Raw genomic sequence first — 18,177 nt, forward strand, 5'->3', positions numbered from 1 at the left:
TTAATTTATTATGCTGATCTGTTCTGTACGACATCTATTGCACGTCTGTCCGTCCTGGAAGAGGGATCCCTCCTCAGTTGCTCTTCCCGAGGTTTCTACCGTTTTTTTTCCCCGTTAAAGGGTTTTTTTTGGGGAGTTTTTCCTTATCCGCTGCGAGGGTCATAAGGACAGAGGGATGTCGTATGCTGTAAAGCCCTGTGAGGCAAATTGTGATTTGTGATATTGGGCTTTATAAATAAAATTGATTGATTGATTGACCAAGTAGTGTAAATCAGTAGCGAACATGGGTATCAGACAAGACAGGCCATTTAGGATATCTACTACCACCTAGAGCAAAAATAAATCTCCTCAAATCTTCTGTAATTGACACAGCCATTATTAAAATACATATCAGAGCTGCTTTTAAGAAAACATTTAAAGAGTACTTAATACAATTACCTGTATGAACAAACAGTCAATGAAATGAAATGATGTATAAAATCTTGCTTTTGTTTCAAGTGTATAAAATTTGATATGTGATTCTTTTTTTCCCTTTTTTGATATGTAATGTGATGTTTGAATGTATATAATAAGCAAAATTGTTTGTTAAATTGTATGATTTATGTGTTGGATCCCAGACTATCTGATGCTAGGGCATTAGCTAATGGGTATCCTAATAAGCTAAGGGAGTGTACTTTACTCATCAAAGGAGGGGGGTGGCTGGGATGCGACTTTGTGGGGGGGTTTACTTGTTGTTGTTGTTGTTGTTGTCGTCATTGCTATTTTTTTTATTTTTATTTTTTATTTTATTTGACCCTCCCTTAAGCTACAAATGTTTTTCCTTTAGCCTCCCACAATGAGTGGCAGAAAATGCAGGACCCTCCCTCCACCATAAAATTGTTTTAAAACTTACCCTTTGACGTTGAAAAGTCAAAAGTAAGTTGAAGACAAAATCCTGGAGTTAAAAAAAGCCTCAGTTTTTAACTCTTGTTGTGCATGTTGGTTAGTACGTGCAAACAGTTAATGTTTTTGAGATCTTAAATAAAGTGATTTTGATGAAATATTAGGGCTGGGCGGTATATCGATATTTTACAATATATTTTCGGGCAAGATATAGATTTAGACAATACCGTTTATATCAACAAAGGGTCAAGTTACACCACATAACGCATACCAGTGTTCATCTCTCCTCTCTCATACTCTCCTCACAGCTCCACCCCACACACTCACTCACAGTTTCTCCATAAACACTCAGAGAGACACAGAGCTGCTCCTCTGTTTAATCTGTCTTAATTAGTCTACAGTGTGACATCGGGCTATATGTTGTACAAGCTACGCTAAATCAGTCTGTGAAATGAATGAAGTTACGGCAGTGGCACACGTACAATACTGTGGGCCTTTTCCTCTGTAACTTTTAGCCGTGTCCAGTCAAATTGTGTTTCTGTTATCAGTTTAGATTCCGGTGCCAAGCCGAGCTCCTTCTCCAGAGTAGGTCCAAAAGCCGGGCCACCTGCACTCAAGCGGGTAGCGCTGGTGTCTCACCGACAGCAGCCAACACTCGACTTTTCCCTGTTTCTCCCCGTCAAACAAGCCGTGTGTGTTGAGAGACTCTCTTCACCTCTGTCTGCAGGAGACTCAAGCCCCTTTTACACTGCCAGATTTTCCGCAAATGTTGGGCCGTTTTGTCGGCAAGCTGCAAGCGTTTAGACACACAGGTGCCAAATTTTCAGCCTTGTAGGGTAGTCATATTGGCAGAACCCTTTTAGTTTAAACAGACCGAGGCAGCCTTCCGCCACGGGAGGGGCTGTTGAAGACTTGTGGGAGGAGCTGTTGATGACGCCGCACGTGCGAGCCACTGGCGGTGGATAAACAGGAAACAGCTGATAGCAGGAATTAGCGAGCAGCTAGTAGCAAAAGGGAAACACAAACCTGACAGACACTGTAAAGATGAGCAACTGGGGAGATAAGGAATTGCGCATCCTCCTTGCCCTCGCAAACGAAGAGGCCATTAACCGTCAGATGATGGGGACAGTGAAGAATGGACCGACTTAGGAGAGAATCGCCGAAGGACTGACCAGCCGCGGCTTCCTTCCCACGTCACTGTTTACATCACACGCTGAGCCACACGTTTTGTTACTTGCTCACGCCCCCCATTGCCCTGAAAAAGGCACATTCTGTATAAACAAAAGTAGGTTGGCGGCATTTTGCCGCACTTCCCGATTTTGTTTTTATACTGCCAATGCTGAAAAAAGACTTGGGCTTTCCTGCAAATTTGCACAACTCCTCTCTAAAAAGGGCTTCAGAGAGACAGGCGTTTTTAAAAGTTTCTGTGTGTTCAGCTCCCGTCTGTAGCTTCTAACTGAATCTCTGTAGTTCAGAGTTTAGTTTCTCTCCTGCATCCTGTTCTTACTTTAGATATCTGCTTTATTTTACTTTTTATGTTTGCTATCAGCCGTATCAGAAGTTGTGTAAAGTTGATGCTCAAAAACTCAATATTTCCTTATTTTGCTGTTCCACAATAAAAGTTTTTAAAAAGCAAAATAACGGCAGACTTTTATTTTAAAGACTCTATAGGAATTAAAATATGTTTGTTACAGAATTAGCAGACCCTAATTCTAAGACAAGTCTAATGATAGGGCAGGGAGGAAGAGTAAAAGCAGAAACAGCCACAGTGAGATGTTGATGAAGAGCTGCGGACAACAGGCTCTTACACCTCTGCAAACAGCTCACCAGGTGAACTTCTTTTTTTTTTTATATTTTTTTATTGAGCATTTGTAACTTCATACACACAGAAGATGCTTTCCAGAAAAGTTATGCATTTTACAAGTGTACCCAGGTTTTTTTTCTTTTTCCTTCCCCTTCCCTTTCCCCCCTTTTTCCCCTTCTGCTCTCCCAACCCCCACCCTCTACCCCCCACCCCATGGCGTGGTAATACCCAAAACCAGCAAAAAATTAACAAAACATATTTTAAAAATAAATACAGAAAATAACAACAATTATCATCATTACTACATCATCGTCATTATGTCTTCCGTTGTCACCACCAACATTATAATAATGATAATTAAAAAAATAATTTAAAAAAAAAACACATTACATTACAATACCAGTAGTCAACCAGTAGTCCCAGAGACTGCTCTTTTTGCCATAAAATCTAAATGCGGTTGCCAAACTTTAAAAAACTCCTGACTCCTGCATCTTAAATTGTGGTAGATTTTGTGTAATGGAATGTAACTGGAGATTTCATTTAATCGGTGTGATACTGTAGGAGGGTAGTCAGATTTCCAGTCGATTGTGATGCACTTCTTTGCAGCAATCAAAGCAGGGTCAATATATTTTTTCTGAAATACATTCCAAGGGTTCATATTGCCTGTGCCAAGAAGACACAAGCGAGGTGATGCTGTGATATGAATATCTAAACAGAGTGATATAATATCAATTACAGAATTCCAAAATGTCCAAAGCAAATTACAGGACCAAAACATATGACAGAAACTACCTTTTTGTTTTTAACAACGCCAGCACAGAAAGGACATTTCATTAGTCATCTTATTAAGTTTTTCAGGTGTACAGTAAGTTCTGTGCAAAATTTTAAATAAACAAAGTTTGTGCCTCATATTATAAGAACATTTATGAACTTCAGAACAAAAAAAAGACCAGTCCTCTTTACTTATATTGATCTCTAAATCCTTCCATTTACATCTAGTAACCTCTGTGCTTGTAGACAAGCTTTCTAATAGAGATTTGTATACTTTAGAGGTACATTTAAGAGTTCGTCCGTCCTTATAAATGATGTCTTCTATTTTGGAGGTTGTGGGTTCCTTAAGTGTGCCTTGACTTGTCTGTATTATATTGCGAATTGGAAAAACCTAAATAAATGAGTAGAAGGTAAATTATATTTTGATTGTAACTGAGAAAAAGAGACAAATATACCATTATCAAAGAGATTTGTTATTTCCCTTATCGCCTTGTCGTACAATGACCTAAATGTATCATCAAAACAGGGTGCAAAATTTGGGTTTCTCCATATGGAGTATGGGGGGAGAGACGCTCATTATAACTAATAAGTTTATGGGCGCTCTTCCATATTTGTAAACTATTAATGATATTCGGGTTCTTAGTAATTTTCTTAACTTCTTGTAAACCTATGTAAGGCGAGTATTTCAGTTCATAAGGGCGAACATCATAGGACTCCACTCTTGCCCATGCACTTACTGGACTAAGGAACCATTGTTTAATCTGGGCAAGCTGAGCTGAAAGAAAGTAAAATTTAAGATTTGCTAAGTTTAAACCACCAGCATTATATGGGAGCTGTAAAACCTGCCAGCTAATCCTTGATAATTTGTTCTCCCAAATAAAGGAGGAAAAGATGCTCTGCATTTTTTTTAAAAAAAAACAGATGGTGGGGAATATGGAAGGTTTTGAAATAAAAATAGAAATTTAGGTAATACAGACATCTTAATCATATTAGTTCTACCCATAAAGGAGATAGGAAGTAAGTTCATTCTTTTCAAGTCATGTGTAACCTTATCAATGAGTGGAGAGTAATTAAGTTGATAAACATTTTCTATATTGCTGGGGATGTATATACCCAAATATTTTATTTAGTCTGGGGACCATTTCAAATTAAGCTTGCATTTTAAAGATTCAAAATCAAATCTGGAAATAGGCATGATCTCAGTTTTTGAACAATTGATTTTGTAACCAGATAGGTCTCCAAACTGGTCTAATATTGTAAAAAGTGTAGGGATTGGGTATAAGGGGTCTTGTAGATAAAGTAAAATGTCATCAGCATAAAGGGAAATAATATGATTCTCACTTCTGATTTTAACACCTTGTATATTTTTATGTGATCTTATCATTGCGGTCAAAGGCTCAATAGCAAGAGCGAATAATAACGGTGACAATGGACAACCTTGTCTTGTTCCACATGATAACTTAAAGGGAGTAGAGTACTGAGTGTCTGTCTTTATGATAGCCATAGGGGAACTATAAATAATACGGATCCAGGAAATAAAAATCGGGCCAAAATTAAATCTTGATAAAACTGCTACTAAATATTTCCATTCTAATCTATCAAATGCTTTTTCAGCATCAATAGATATAGTTACCACAGGGTTTGTGCAGTGTTTAGTGTGAAAGAGGATATCAAAGTACCTACGTATATTATCAGACAATAGATGGCCCTGTACAAAGCCTGTTTGGTCTAAATGAATAAGACTAGAGGTCACTGATTCGAGACGAAAAGTTAGGATTTTAGTAATGATCTTATAGTCAACATTTAAAAGTGAGACTGGTCTATAAGAGGCACAGAACAGAGGATCCTTATCTTTCTTTTTAAGTAAAGTAATAGCCACTATGTAAAGGGACTGAGGAAGCAGCTTTTTCTCAAGACAGGTTGAAATCATAGAAGGAAAAAAAGGCATTTGCTGCTGAGAAAACTGCCTATAAAATTCAACTGGAAGACCATCCAATCCCGGTGCCTTACCACTTTGGAGAGAATGCATAGCCTTCAAAACATCTTCTGAAGTTATATCTTTATCTAAATATGATCTATTCTCAGGTGTCAGGGAAGGTAAAGAGATATCTTTCAAAAAGGAGCTAAGAGTTTCCTCACTGCAATAACAATCGGATTTATATAAACCACTATAAAATTCTTTGAATATCTCATTAATTTGAGCTGGATCCATTGTTACACCACCATCAGCCCCCTCAATCTGCAAAATAGCCTGATCTTCTGATTCTTCCTTTATTTGCCATGCCAATAATTTCCCTGCCATTTTGCCTTGTTCTACAAACTTTTGTTTTGTTTTTAAAATAGTCAATTCGATAGAACGTGTGTTTATATTATTATATTTCATTTTCAGATTATCAAGATGGCAAAGTATAGCAGGATCTTTGGATATATAGTGAAGTTTCTCCAATATTCTAGTTTCTTGTTCAATATGCTGTAATTCATCTTTGGATTTAGTTTTAAGGGAAGAAGAAAATGCTATAATAATCCCTCTAATGTAGGCTTTCAACGTGTCCCATACTGTTAAAGGGCATACTGTTGAGCCCTGATGCACAGCAGCGAAAGTATCTAAATGGGCATTTACAAATTCAATGAACTGCTGGTTGGCCAACAATATTGTATTAAACCTCCAACTTTTAAATGATGCAGGAGGTCCATCAAAATCAACTGAAAACAATAGCGCAGAATGATCTCATAGTATTCTTGCCAAGTAAACACATTTTGATATTTTGGAAACAAACGCTAATGAGACTAAGAAAAAGTCAATTCTTGAGTAAGAATTGCGCATGGGGGAGTAAAATGAAAAGTCCTTGTCATCAGTGTGAACAGTTCTCCAAATCTCATGAAGGCCCAATTCCTCCTGAGTATTATGAGCCAAAGCAATAGACATATTAGATAGCGAATAATTAGTAGTAGAGGATCTATCCAAATTTGCATCCAAAATCTTGAATTGTGTGACCATCAATGTGAGATCATTAATGAATTTTGGGTCATCATAATTAGGGCAATAACAATTTAGTAAAATGATTTCAGTCTGGTCAAGGAGACCCCTGACAAAAATAAATCTACCATTTATGTCAGACTTTACTTCTTCAGGGAGAAATGGTACATTCTGCCTGATGAGAATCGCAAAACCTCTCGAGTTGGAAGTGAATGAAACACTTTTCGTACCCATCCAGATTTGAGCTGTTCATGAGTTGAGAATAGAAGATGTGTTTCTTCTAAGTATGCCACATCCACTTGTTGTTTATTCAGATAGGACATAATTTTTTTCCTTTTCAGCGACCCCTCCATTCCTTTAACACTATAAATTCTGAAATTATATCTAGGCATTTAAAATGATTCAAGGGAACACCTGGATACTTCCTGAGTACATCCTGGGATGTAAAAGGGACGACACTCTCTCCTACATTTATAAATTATTTTAAGGAGATTAAGTATTAAAAAAAAGAGAGAAAGAAAAAAAGAAGAACAAGAACAAAACCCACCCCTAAAGAAAATTATCAAGAAGGAGATAGAGTAATCTCATCTGTCCTACTAATCTACAATTCGGGGGGGGGGGGCCCAACCATAATCATAATTAAATTGTGCCTGCTGTACCATAAAAGGAAGTAAAGAAAAAAAAAAGTCTTTATATTGACAATAGTGAAAACAGAAAAGAAACTTCAAACAGGCTCCATTATTTTGTATTGTGGGCATATGACCACCAGGAGGGAAAATTATTTAATAGTAGCTACTAAAAAGAATAAAAGTGGTGATAGTCACCATAATCCATTTTCATCATGATTTTCACCATAATTAGGATAGTAATTTTACCTGGTGCAAAATAAGACTCAGACCTGTTGATTAAGTTTGGTCTCTAATTAGGCTCTGTTGTCCTCTACTGAACCCTTTCTAAATAAACGTCCCCATTTACATGGCCCACCTAAAGGAGCCTGAAAAGAAAAAAAAAAAAAATCACTTAATTATAACCAACCACGTTTGTTTTCAAGTCCAACACATTGTTAGGTCAGGTTAATAAGTTCCATATGTAGCTATTTTAGATAGGGGTGTCAAATTATCGGGTTAATTGCGAATAATTAATTACAGCCATATGTAACATGCTTGTTTTTTGATCGCGTTAATCTCATTTTTAATCTCTAACATTACTGTTTCTGTATGCCACAGAGTTGCCTTTTATAAAATCCGTCTGTAGGCGTACGATTGGGCTTGTTGTGGGAGAGCTGCAGCGCTACAGAGCAGAGCCCAGCATCAGCACTGATGACTGTCCCCTGCAGTGGCGGTCTGCTCACTCAGGAGCCTACGAAAAGCTGTCTGCCCTAGCACGCAGGTATCTGACCTCCCTGGCAACTTCCGTGTAATTTTCGGGACAATCAGGGCAGGATTCAGGATTCAGGACAACTGCTTGGCTTTCGGGACTGTTTTTACACTAGAGCAGAGTCTGGAGTAGTTATTGCCCGATAAAACATTAAAAACTGATCATGGTGGTTGAGTTGTCATGCAGTTCCCACTGGCTGCAGACTGGCTGCAGCAGTTCCTACATGAATTATGGGTGTTGTAGTTTGAAGAAGAGAAGACAGCGCAAATTGCAGCCGCAAGGACAGGCAAAGCGCAGGCAGCCACGAGAAGGAGTGATTTGCATGTTGCAGTGCAGCCTCTTGTTCTAACTGTTCAAAACTGTTTGATAAACTGATACAGCTGTAACGAATGTACCAGGTGTCTTTTATTTTGTTAGCTTTTATTTTTTATTAAGTTTAAAGGACAAGTGCACTTACATTGATCACTTCCATGAAATAAAACTAGAAACTGGAAAAGAGGAAAATAATTTACAAAATTGTTCAAATAAAATTAGGGAACTGATCACAGATGTATTGTATCTGTGTGTTTTTACATCTGTCAAGCACAGTCAAGCACCCCCCTGGTGGTCGAGACTGAAGGTTGCAGCGCTCTTTATTGGGACTAATCTCAAAAACAATAGAATGTAATGGCTAGGTGTACTGCATCTGTGTTCAAGTGTGTTATTGTTGAAAACAATAATTATGACTTTATAAAACCACTTTTTGTAATATATATCAATCTTTTGATCATCTGCCACAATAATGTAATGAATTTAAATGAAAATACCTCAAGTTGAGGGCTTTTCTCTGCAATTTTGAGATGAGATTAAAAAAGAGATTAATTAGATCAATTAATTACAGATCATAATTAATTAATCTCTCCATTTTTTAATCTCTTGACAGCACTAATTTTAGATGCCTTAATTCAAACAGAAGATAGGACATGGTATAGCCTGTATGATTTAATCAAATGCCCCCCATATTCAATCAATAGTTCTGCAATCAGATGAGGCTCCAGTTGTAACCACCTGTAACCGTCTCAGCAGATCAACGGCTTTCTATGATGTCTGATTTAGTCAAAGGTAGGTTGTATAGTTATTACATTTCCCACATAGTAGACTATCGTTCAGATAAAGGTGTTAGTCATTTGCTGTGCCCAGGATGTAGAGTTGGTTTAACCACCTGGTCGTAGAACACCATCGCCTCCTTGTGGTCCGTGAAGGACATAGTTTTGTTGGCAAATGTTACGATCAGCTTGCAAGGAAATAGTAACCCATACCTCACATTTGCATCCCGCAGGCGCGCCCGCACCTCGTTGAATAATGCTCTTTTGACCAAATCAGCTGTAAGGTCCGGGTAGATGTGTATTCTCTTGCCGTGAAACATCAGATTGCCAGATTCTCCTGCCAAGCACATGATGAGCCTCTTCCTCTCCAGGCTAAACAGCCGTGCAATCATACACTGCGACTTGCCATCCTCCGGACGGGGACCCGTGTGGTGTGCGATGTTAATAAGCGGTAGAGATCCCAGCTTGTCAGCACCAAACACCTCGCATAACAGGGAGTTCATGAAAGCAGTAGGATTGCCTTTCTCGCAGTCTTCAGGTAGCCCCAGCACTCGGATTTTAAAATTGCAGCTGTGTGTTTCAATCTGTTCAATTTTCTGTTTCATTGACACATTCTCTGATTGTGTATAAGCAAGCTTTTGCTCTATATCAGCCAGTCGGCGTTCTGTCTCGTTAGTGGCTGCCTCCAGGTTTTTTACTTTAGTTATATTAGAAGCCATATCACTGTAAAGTGAGTCCAGGGATTCTTGAATTGGCTTCAGTTTCAGATCAAATGCAGAGCCGATTTCTTCCCGTATGACCTCTCTGACAATAGATGCAAGTTCTTGGCGGTCCACATTACTTATAGATATTGTTTGGTCACTTCTTAGATTTCGCAGTTCTCTGGCCATACTATTGCATCAGTTGATTGTAACAATCAGCAGACAGCAGGTGCGCTGATTGCAATCTCAAGTGAGTTTAACTTCAGTGTGCTTGTAAAGTCACTGAAGTTATGTGAACCAAAAAAAAAAAGAAAAGAAAAAAAGTCCTCTTTATATTTAGCTTTGTTCGGCGTGTTTGCAAAAATCCTCCTTACTTTCAAAAACTTAATTGTTTGGAGCAGAAGTCGTGCCTGCACGTTCAGTCCATGCTACCAGAACAGGAAGTCCTGTGAACTTCTTTTAACGGGGGTATTCCATCAACGTAGCTAAGAATATCCAGACTAAAGTGTAATCTTGAAGTTTGACTAAACAACTCCCAATCTAGCGCCAGCCCGTTCCATCAAGTGAAATCAGCTGGCTCCAACTGACGCTAATTCAAGCCTCACCTGTTAAGCCTCAACTCATGCAAAAATGTCAAAAAGCAAAGGAAAGGAGCGAGCTGAGGCTTTTTCTGCGGCGGAGCAAACGCTCCTTATGGAAGTGTATGAAGACTATAAGGACATAATTACGAAAAAAGGCAATACTGCAGCAATTAATAAAGCAAGGGAGGTGGCGTGGCGGAATATTGCCAACAGGCTAAATGCGTGAGTGACAAAGAAAATTCAGCATTTCAGCATAATATCATGTTATATAAATCCCGCATCAAAGGGACAACATATATGTAGATAAGAAGACCTATTTAATCTAACAATTCAAGTATGCCTAATGAAATTCATCAAATGTGTAAATTAATATTAGTGACAGACTATTTATCACATTTATCTACTGATTCCTATGTACATTTCATATGATGCATTTAATCAAACTATTTTATGTGAATCATCACATTTATCACATAACTGATTGTAGATTATGACATTTCTGAAATGATCAGTTTATAGGAAATAGTCACATGACATTTATCTATTGATTATAGAAAATGACAATTCAGTGGAGATGAGGAAACCTATAAAGTGAATGCAGGTGATAGCGAATCAATTACCTATTCCTCATCATTTGGGAGTCAGTTGTAAGCTCTATCCCTGATTATATCAAAATAAGGAAAATCCCCTTAAACGTATGGGATGTGCTATAGGATGAGGAACAGACAGACCACAGTGGTGTGTGTCCCATTTTAATTTGGTTGCTTTGTGTCATGGTTAATTCATAAATAGAAAAGATAACATATGTTAATGTGATCATCTCAAGCCCTATGCATGATTTGATTTGATTTTGATTTGATTTTATTAATTCATGCTCACAGTGGAACCGAGGGTTCACTGGAAAAAAAATGCAGAATTTTACATATCTAGTTAAAAAATGTATGGTGATGCTAGAAATAATCAAAATGAATAGAAAATGCACCCTTTTTACCTCTCTGCAAACAGTTGCCTTGATTAGCCTCTCAGCATCACCAACACTATACAGGAATGTACCGCTAGCAAAGAACCTCAGCACAATACAGACTGACTGCACAGTGGTCAGAGACGGGCTGCAGCCTGTGACCTTTATAATGTGTGGTTCCAGCAAACTGCATAAATACACTATGCTTTGCCTGCTGAACCGGTACCTCTCCCACAGACAGGAATCCGTCTGTATCAATGGGTTGGTCCTGTTCTGGAAGACCCTTGGGGCTGGTGGTGGTTGGAAGGCCCACTGAACAATGTGGGCCTCCTCATCAACAGGATCCTTGATGCATTGTTTCCTAATTTACTCTCTCTTGCTCTGTCTCTGTGTCTCTCTGGGTGTGTCCCTCTCCTTCTCTGGCTATGGTCAGTTGACCTTATTGGCTGTGAATTTGCTAGCCAATTGGAAACAGAGTGGGGTGGGGATGGGAGGGCAATCACATATTCATGTACAATCTTTTTTTTAATGCCTTAGTTTCATTTTATTATAGTTTTGTTTTATTAAATTGATTTTGGCTTTACTGTTGTAAGTGGTTTTTTTTAATTATCTTATTTTCATTACATTTTAATAGTTAATTTTTTTGATTAATTATGTTATATATTCTATGATCTACATATTATTTTATCATTACATGACAGTTGTGAGTGTGTAAAAGCACTGGCAGAACTGTCTTTTAGGTGTCTGTTCTTGTCTATTGAACATTTTTTGATCATAGATGGAGCTAATCCTCACCTTAATCCTGCTACAGACCAGGATTGCCCGGCAGCATAAGTTACCATGGTTTCTAGGCTGGGATTCAGGTTAACCACCTTGATGGAACGGAGTTGTGGCTCATTTTGATGGAATGGAAACCGGAGTTTAGCTCGATGTATCAGGCTTAGCCAGAACCATGGTTTCCATGGTTACCGATGTGAGGCTAATCTCAGCCACTTTGATGGAACAGAACTCTGGCTCACATTAGCCAGACTTGGCCATTTAAGCCTGGATTTGCCTTTAGCCTGCTTGATGGAATACCCCCCTGCTCTGCTGTGGATAAATACATGCAGTAACAATAACAGGGGACTTTAGCCATGAATCAGCTTGCAACTGAACATGTAGCCCACCTCGTAAAATACCGGGATATATATTGTGCCATTCAGCCTGAAAATCCTGGGATATGATTTTTTGTCCATATCACCCAGCCCTAAGAAACATCACTATTTTAAGCTTAGATCTGGTTATTTTTTTCTGCAGAAGTAAATGTGTTCAAGGATAATCAGTAATTTCAAAATCCAACGATAATTTCTGTTTTCACAGTTTATGGCTATGAAAAATGGTGATTGATAATTTTGCTGATTAAAATATTTGCAGTAAAATAAATACAAAATTCAACCATTTAAATTTGTTTGCTCCTCTGCTAAGCCAAAATAAAAAACACAAGTCCCTACCCAGTGCTTAAAAAATGATTTGACATGCCTCCCCGTTTTTGCACCACCCCTTCCCCACTCATACATAACAAACAGTCACTAAACTAATACTAAACATGGATTCAAATCACATGGACGCACATTAATACGCTTGTCCGAGATGAGCCAGGCCTGCACAGAATCGATCACTGCTGATTGCTGCACAATTCATGCCCATTAGATTTGTGTCCAACTTCATCCTGACTTGCTCTAATGTCATGCACAGGTGAACAACAATAGATAACCTCACAAGAGCGATGCGGCCGCAGTTCTTAGAGCCAGGTGCTGCAGTTGCTCTCCACCATCTGCAAGACCCAGGGCATGATGGTAAACACCCGATTCTCACCTGCTCTAACAGCTGATTGGTTTAGATGTTGACTCAACAATATGACATTTTTGATAAACTTTTTATTTTTGTTGAATTAGAGAGATCGTGGTTTGATTTGTCTGATTTGACTGCTGTGACTTAAGACTGAAGGCTGCTGAAAACTGTCGATTTGACCCGAAGTGACCGCGGCTTTTTGTCACCGCCTCCTGGCCGTTTTCCAGGCGAGGCGCAGTTCATACCAAGCAAGCCTAATAACTGACATTATGTAACTTCACCAAGTGATAATTATCGCTTCTAAGCAGGATTTCGCAATGCCATTTGGTCTAGATCATCACAGAGAGACTACTTTTTAGCGTGACTTCACCTGTGTGGCTGCTCTTAAGCAAACCAGCAGCATCTCATGACATGAGACGGAAGTTAGTTCAGTAGAAAGTTAGGGGGTCTGCATAAATTCTATCCAACACATTTTCCCAGCCAAAGCAAACCTTAGGGCGTCACTTCAACAAATTAGCATAATCAGTGCAGGGAGCACGGATAATAAATCCTCACTGCTTCCTTTGACTCTATAAACAGATTTAGCCTACTGCTGTTCTGCGTTTACACACACTTGTTGACTGCGCAGTTGGCCAATGTCCAAAGCCATTTCGAAACACTTGAAATCATCGTGGCTAACTTTACCTTGTTGTAGTGGACCTCGGGCTGGGTGCTGGGTGCAGGGATGGCGGCCGCAGAGTAGTGACACACCAGCGGTCGGTTTAGTTTGGTAATGGCCCGGGACAGCACGGTACGGAGCATGATAGACGTTGCAGCACGACAAACACAACCCGAAATGTGATCTCAACCTCCGAACTTGGACTGTGCAGACCTAACTGTGCTCCTAGCGGACTTTAGTCATACGTAATATGACGTATTGCGTCATCACGTAAAGTCTGCGAGGCCGAGAATGGCACTTCACCGCAAAGAATAAGCCGTTAATAGATGACTCATTCCTGTGGCTACTGTGCGTCAACGTCGCCGCCATCTTGGGGAGGTCACGGCCGGCTGGCTAGTACTGTTGTGTATGGAGATAAGTCTTAAGCAAACTTGGCGTGCTCACTCAAAAGTTTCAAAGTGTAGGCTAATTGGGTGCCGGTGTCCAAAAAATTACAGCAAAGCAGAAAAACCCGACAGCACTCACTAATCAGTATAATACTTTTTAATACAACGGATTGCACAGCAGCTCAAAGCCGTCCTCAGCTTTACAGTTTTTCTCAATTGTTTACACGCAATTTTGAAAACAGGGCTCCTTTTTTCAAAATATTCACACAATTATCCAAACACCACACTCAATTTGCATAACTCCTAGATTGTTTGCAAAATGACACACTTCAGTCAAAACATATACACATATTTATAAAAATGCTGTTTTGTTTTCATCTCACTAACACAGTCTTCAAATGATCAGACACTATTGCAGTCAGTTACACACTACAGTGATCAATACAAAATACATTTGTAAAAACCCCTATTTTAGGAAATAGCTGGTCTAGTGCTAGACTTTTTTGCCAGACATTTTTATGTAAGGGATAATTTAGATGACAAAAAGATATTGTCAAACCCACAACATTCTTCATGATTACTTTGAGGTATACAGAGAAAGTACACAAATACAACAAACAAACACAACACTGATTGCAGACTGCTGCAGACTGAAAATATTTATTTCTTACCATACTCAGTTACAGTAACAGATCAACAATGAAAATCAGAACAAAATAGTAGTTTTTCTTACTACTGTAAAGTGTAGACAAATAAAAATTCCTCTATTGGGTTTAGGAATGGGGAGTATGGTGGAAGGTATAAGACTGCAAATTCAGGGTGCTCATGGAACCAATTGTGGACCAGAGCAGATCGATGGAAAGATACATTGTCCCAAACGACAATGTACTGCATGTGGTCCACTTGGTTTACAGTAAGCACCTGTGTGCTTCCACACCAGGTGGATGTGATTATCCAATTCGTTCATTAGTGTGGTCGTTGGCAAGCAGGGGCTTTGTAATGAGAAGGAAGTAACCTCACAATCCTTATCTGTGTCTAAGGTGTGATAATGCGTGTAGAGTTTTGCAAATCACTGTGTGTAATGTTTTGCAAAAAGTGTGAAGCTGAGTCTGTGCTTATTGTTGTGCAACTATGGACAGGTGTTTTGCTTCTTGAGTGTAAAGAGCTGTTAATTGTGTGAAAATTTTCATTTTAGTGCGTAAACAACTGTAAAAAACTGTAAATGGTGTGTGGGCGTGTGTCCCTTTTAACAGAAATCAGCTGGTTCAGATTAACATTAAAAACAATACAATACAATATCAAAAGATAGACCAATATATATATATATATATATATATATATATATATACACATATATATACATATATATATATATATATATATATGTGTGTGTGTGTGTGTGTGTGCATATATATTGGTCTATCTTTTGATATTGTATTGTATTGTTTTTAATGTTAAACTGAACCAGCTGATTTCTGTTAAAAGGGACACACGCCCACAAACCATTTAAAGCTGAGGACGGCTGTGAGCTGCTGTGCAATCCGTTGTATTAAAAAGCATCAAACAGGAAGTTGACCCCAAAAAGCAGGAGGTGAGAGAAATGACATATGCTCCAGCTTGACTTTATAAGGGTATAAAAATTTAATGATGAATATATTGTAGATATAAACTATATACAAACATGTATGATGCAATCTGGAAATCCATCTGTAAAAAAAAAAAAAAAAATTCCTTCCTTTACCGCTGGAGGCACAGCCCGTAGTTTTTCGACTAACGGAAGTGCAGGGGCCTAGGCGATCGCTCACACCCTTCACTTCCGGCGGTGCCCCCAGGGAATCGCCGTTAGTGATGGGATTTCTCGTTCACTTGTGAGAGCCGGTTCTTTGGCTCTTATTATTGCTGTGTGTGTGTGTGTGGAGGGCGGGTGTTAGTGGGTTCAACGACGAATCGCATTGCTGATTTATCGCATCACATGATCTGAATATTGTAACGTGGACCCAGAATAGACCCTGCACATATAAAGTTTGGTGTAGCCATAGCAACGCCCTTTATAAACAACAAGCCTGCCAATACAAGCAAGTGTTGATAGTGGGTTAGCTTCCTACTTTTCGTTTCTAACCGAGGGGGGTCATCAACACAACGTAAATTAGGAACTGGCTCGTTCACTCTAAAGAGCCAGTTCACTCGTTCACTTCAAAGAGCTGGTTCAAAGACTCGGCTCGTTCGCGAACGTCACATCACTAATCGCTGTGTTGTTTACAAATACTTCGGGTAGAAAACCAGCAGAGTTTAGCTATATATCACATTTTTCACATCACTATATCACCGTGTAGACTAATCTGATGTTTGTTAAGTCTATAAACACAATGACTGAGCAAACCTTACTATTTCTGTGTGCACGTTGTAAATAATAACAATAATAACATCGTAGATTAGCTGGGCTAACCGTTAGCTGTTAACGTTAGCCGTTAGCGGTGTCTGTAATAACCATAGACTGTATAAAAATAAGATAATAACTCAATAAACGGTCCGTGAATAAAATATTTTTTCCAGCGGATATCTTAGTTACAACATGATTGAGCTAGCAAAGCAGTTTTGTGTTGCTATGTGTGGTATTTATTCAGTTATGGGAAATCACGATGTCTAGAAAGCATCAGTGGCTGCAGCTGACAGGGACAGTTAGCAAAGCTAACATCAGGACGTCATCTGTTAAAAGCCTCCCGTTGTCGGATACGACATGAAACTACTCCAGTTAGCTCAATCATGTTGTAACTAAGACATCCGCTGGAAAAAATATTTTTTTCACGTTGACGAGACGGCGTTTTGGGTGGAGCGGTCGCTATGGACGCGGAGCTTGCTGTTTCTGTAGGTACACATTTCCTGGGGACACCTGCACGTCTTGGCCATGCCCCCTCCATTGTGATTGGCTAAAGCGCAGCATCGTTTAAACTCAAAGCCCCGCCCCCCCCCCCTCTCTGTTCGTCTTCCACACAGGGCTGCCGACAGATTCTACCATGTAAATTGCAGAGTCTGTCTTGAGAGATTATGTATGATGTAATAGTGTACCAAAATAAACATGTCTTGTTTTGAAATTATGTTTACATTTTTTTAATGTTGAAGGTAATTTGGGACAATGGCAAAAGGCTATTGAAATGAAATCCTAGCACTAGTGTACTTATATTATCTGATAAAAAGAAAGACAACACATCTATGTCAACCATAGACTATAAATAATGGACATAGTCATTGTGCTATGTCAACCATAGACTATAAATAATGGACATAGTCATTGTGATGTCACCCACTGGTTTGTGATGTCATGCCGTGTTGGTTAATGTAGGTTAACGTTCTTTAGCATAGATGCTAAAAGTCAACTAGTCAAGATAACAAGCTGACTTACTGGGTTAGTTGATAAATAAGTTTAAACATTTTGCTAGTAGAGCTAATGCTAACTTTGCTAACATTGAAGGCAATGCTAGCAAGACTACAGTCAAACTCCAAGAAGTCTAGTTCAATAAAAACACACATTTGGGTGGTCTAACATAGCTGGATAGTTAGTGGATTAGTCAGGCTTTCTAACCATATGGTCCATTTGATAATTTGGTAGTTTATTACTAGAACATCTTTTTTTCATATGACTGTATAACATGAGCTTGAATGGGAGCTGTCAATCAAAACGTAGCCACGCCCTAAAGCATACCCTGCTTTATCATCAATTTTAAATTAACCTAAATGAGGTTATAATTTACTAAATGGACATCATGCTGTAGGCTATTGAAGAAGACTTTAAACTAGTGATCGAGACCATAAACTCATTAGGAAAGTGTTTACTGAGGTAATAAATCAAGTGAGAAGTAGGGTCATTTATTTCTCTAACAATAACATACAACAATACAATAAAGCATAATGCAAATGTTGTTTAGTACGTTCAGTGTGCAGGTAGTGGCATAACAAGGAATTTTGTCCAACAACACAGCAATGTTGGTGCCTACAGTACACATGATCACTTTGTTTATTCCATGTTTTAAACCCTATCCGTGATTATTTTAACGACTGTTGCAGAGTAGAATGGCACCCAGCAAAAAGACAGGTAGATGGAGGGAGAAAGTGCAAGGAAAAGATGGAAGACAGGGTGCAAGAGTGGAGAAACAGGAAAAAGAGTAA

The 18,177-nt window shown here is 38.8% G+C and overlaps 1 protein-coding gene and 1 long non-coding RNA gene across 2 annotated transcripts in view; one reads left to right on the forward strand and one right to left on the reverse strand.

The window, feature by feature from the left end:
- LOC126391253 (uncharacterized) overlaps positions 1 to 1,025 on the forward strand; it is a 14,359-nt gene extending 13,334 nt beyond the window's left edge. Inside the window, exon 2 of the long non-coding RNA XR_007570066.1 lies at positions 121 to 1,025. This is a non-coding gene — a long non-coding RNA (uncharacterized LOC126391253). The remainder of the gene's footprint in view (positions 1 to 120) is intronic.
- LOC126391218 (aldehyde dehydrogenase, mitochondrial-like) overlaps positions 1 to 13,873 on the reverse strand; it is a 61,401-nt gene extending 47,528 nt beyond the window's left edge. The window contains exon 1 of the mRNA XM_050045822.1: positions 13,654 to 13,873. Coding sequence (XP_049901779.1) covers positions 13,654 to 13,770 — 117 coding nt within the window. The 5' untranslated portion in view covers positions 13,771 to 13,873. The remainder of the gene's footprint in view (positions 1 to 13,653) is intronic.
- Between the last annotated feature and the right edge of the window lie 4,304 nt (positions 13,874 to 18,177).

The sequence above is a fragment of the Epinephelus moara genome, chromosome 6, assembly GCF_006386435.1.
Source record: "Epinephelus moara isolate mb chromosome 6, YSFRI_EMoa_1.0, whole genome shotgun sequence".
Lineage (NCBI taxonomy): Eukaryota > Metazoa > Chordata > Actinopteri > Perciformes > Serranidae > Epinephelus > Epinephelus moara.